We start from the raw sequence: 2771 nt of genomic DNA, 5'->3' as shown, positions 1-2771 counted from the left end.
TATTTAAATTTTAACAACGATTTATTAAAAAGTTAAGTTAATTTAATTATTGAATGAAAATATTTAAAAAAAAAAACTAACAAAATAAGATACTATTTTTAGATTTAAGTAAAAAATCATGGTGTAAATATATATGTCAGACACTATATATGTCAGACACTGACATCTGTATGTTTTTGTGGACAAGAGATCCGAAGTTTACCACTAACCACCATTTCCAACGATAATTTGATAATTTGTTATCAACGATTGATGACCAACTTTTTTACAAGCTCAAACACTAAAAAAACATTACCATATTAGACACATTTTCAAAGACAAACTTCAATTTTCAAGAAGTGAAAAAAGCTTTTAAAGTTCAATATCATCTCAAACACACATCTCAAAGTTCAAGATGAATTAGATACCAAATTTAAATTTATCGACCAACTAGATACTTTAGATGCACCACAAAATGTAAATTAACCTAATTATAAATTTACAATGTAAAAATTTGAATTATTTTCTTTGATTGTGGGAGGGACAGGAAAGAAGGCAACAAGCAAATCCTATATTCTCAACTCTGTGCACCCAAGAACAGTTCCTTGGCATCGACTCATTTGAGCAGCACAACGCCAAGTTGGTTCCTCATCCCTCAGGTTAAGAACATGCACATCAGATAGTTTTGTAAGGTCTCCACCCGTACGGTTTGGGTGAATTCCACCTCCAATTGCGTACAAGTCGCCTCTAAAACCAACCACCGCCATCCCGATCCGTTGGGCAAACTGAGTTGCCAAAGCAATAACTTTCCAGGTTCGTCCATACTGCTTGAAGACAACTCCTTCTAGTGGGTTCATGACATAGAGTGAATCTCCAACAACAGCCTTCAGACCAAGAACCCAACCGTAATCCTCGACTCTCCATTTCATTTCCGAACTGTCAAGAACTTGCACTGTGGACACTTTATTGTACACAATGTGCATTTTTCCTCTAACCACCAATCCAATGCAGGTTGAATCATGGGTTTGAAGTAGATCAGGTAATGGAGTCCAAACATCCTTCTCAGAGTCATACATTTCTGCTTTAGAAGTTGATTTTGATTTGCTGGTGAAGCCACCGGCAACTATAATTTTTCCATCCACAACACAGCAGGCAAACATGGCACGTGGCACGAGCATTGGTGCTCGCATAGACCACGTTCGAGTTATGGGGTCAAAGGACCAGACCTCATTGGTTGAAAAGTTGTCGTCACGGTCACCGGTCACTGGATCAACAGCATCGCTGCGACCACCAAGAACAAATAGCTTTTGAGAAGTGGAGACAGCGCAAAAATTCCCAAGATGCATTCTTTTTGAGGGAAGTTCAGGGAGGGTCATCCAACGGTTCGGAAGAGGGTCATAAAGTTGCCATGTATTATTTGGATGGTAAGAGCATACACATAGAAAATCCTCCGAAAAACCAACTTCCTGTCGAGCTCTAAACAGTTCAACGCTACGAATAGCAGCTTTCCACGAGCGAGAAACGAGTTCCAATTTGGGGTGGAGATAATATGGGATATAAGCAAGGCATCTAAGAGAAATTGCATCAGGGAGTCCTTCAATCAAGCCAGACATGACTTCCCTTTCTTATTGAATTAGTCTTTACTTAGAAAGCCACCTAGCTGAAACATCAAGAAATCCATATGAACCCAAGATAGTTTTTCCTCTCCTTCGAAACCGAACTTTTATTGAGAGAAATGAAATGATGTACAGGGGCATACAATAAGGGACTCCAATCCAACAAAATTAAACTAGGATAAGAGAAAAAAAATGAGAAAATTAAAACTAAACCAATACCTTCCTCTAGTTTTGAAACATTAGAGAAAGAATGAAAGAGCTTCATACACGATATTGATAAAGAAGCAGAGGGATCAATGAAACTGTTTTTGCTGGCTGCGGTTAAAGAATAAATTTTATAATGAAAATAAATGGATTAGAAGCACGTTCTATTGGTTGTGTCTCTAGGTAATAGCCATTTTTATATCTGCAAGAGACAAATTTCCAAAAATGCAAAACTTAATTTTTAATCTCAGAAAAGTATCAAAGTTTTGATAAATGAAGCCTTTGTTTCATAAGGATTTTCCCAACTTCACTCGGAGAATTTAGCCAACAAAATACAAGCACATTTCAACCAACTCTTCCACACTAAAAAATGCATAATGCAACAATCAAATCTGGGTAAAATCTGCTATGGGTTTTGAGAAGCACGTCCTGTACAACTATTAAGTTCAACAAGTATATAAAATTAGAAATCCCTTTTCTTGAATCTGAGTACATGTTTTGCAATAATTTACCTTAAACTCAAGGTTTATCTAATGTTTTATCAGACAATCCCGGAAAATTTCAGTAATTTCCAATATTCAAACAAAAGAAATAGGATATAAGCAGTACAAACGAAAACCCCAATAACTTATTCAGGCCATCAAACCCGAAATAGGATTTGTAAGCAATTACAGATTCGCAGGTTAAGTGAACATTCCATGAAATTGGTGATAAACAACATGGAATTAAAAATGACTAGACAACTCTAAATTGGGTGAATGATAGAGAAACAGGAGGATTTGATTTCACCTCGGAACAAAACCAAGGAAGCTGAAAGAATTGTGGAGTCTATCCAGCTCTTTCGGTGAGACACGTTTCGAGATACGCCCCTTCCCAGATATATGAGGCTGTAGTTGGTTGTTGATTTGGATTATTTAGGTTAAACAAAAAATAGCTTTAGTCGAACTCGTGAGATTCCTACAGTGAGTCTGC

The 2771-nt window shown here is 36.8% G+C and overlaps 1 protein-coding gene across 1 annotated transcript; it reads right to left on the bottom strand.

Moving 5' to 3' along the window:
• Nucleotides 1–308: 308 nt before the first annotated feature.
• On the bottom strand, nt 309–2771 carry LOC101223206 (F-box/kelch-repeat protein SKIP30). Its single transcript, XM_004146927.3, has 2 exons — nt 2589–2771; nt 309–1639 (listed from the first exon to the last, which is right to left on the bottom strand). The coding sequence occupies exon 2, from the start codon at nt 1590–1592 to the stop codon at nt 549–551; it is 1044 nt and encodes a 347-aa protein (XP_004146975.1). The 5' UTR covers nt 1593–1639; nt 2589–2771; the 3' UTR covers nt 309–548.

The sequence above is a fragment of the Cucumis sativus genome, chromosome 7, assembly GCF_000004075.3.
Source record: "Cucumis sativus cultivar 9930 chromosome 7, Cucumber_9930_V3, whole genome shotgun sequence".
Classification (NCBI taxonomy): Eukaryota; Viridiplantae; Streptophyta; class Magnoliopsida; order Cucurbitales; family Cucurbitaceae; genus Cucumis; species Cucumis sativus.
Note: the sequence above shows the minus strand (reverse complement) of the source record. Positions and strands in the feature narration are given on the sequence as shown.

Bases quoted from the DNA above. Each gene is read 5' to 3' on its own strand.
- LOC101223206 (XM_004146927.3), bottom strand. From the start codon at position 1,592: ATGTCTGGCTTGATTGAAGGACTCCCTGATGCAATTTCTCTTAGATGC.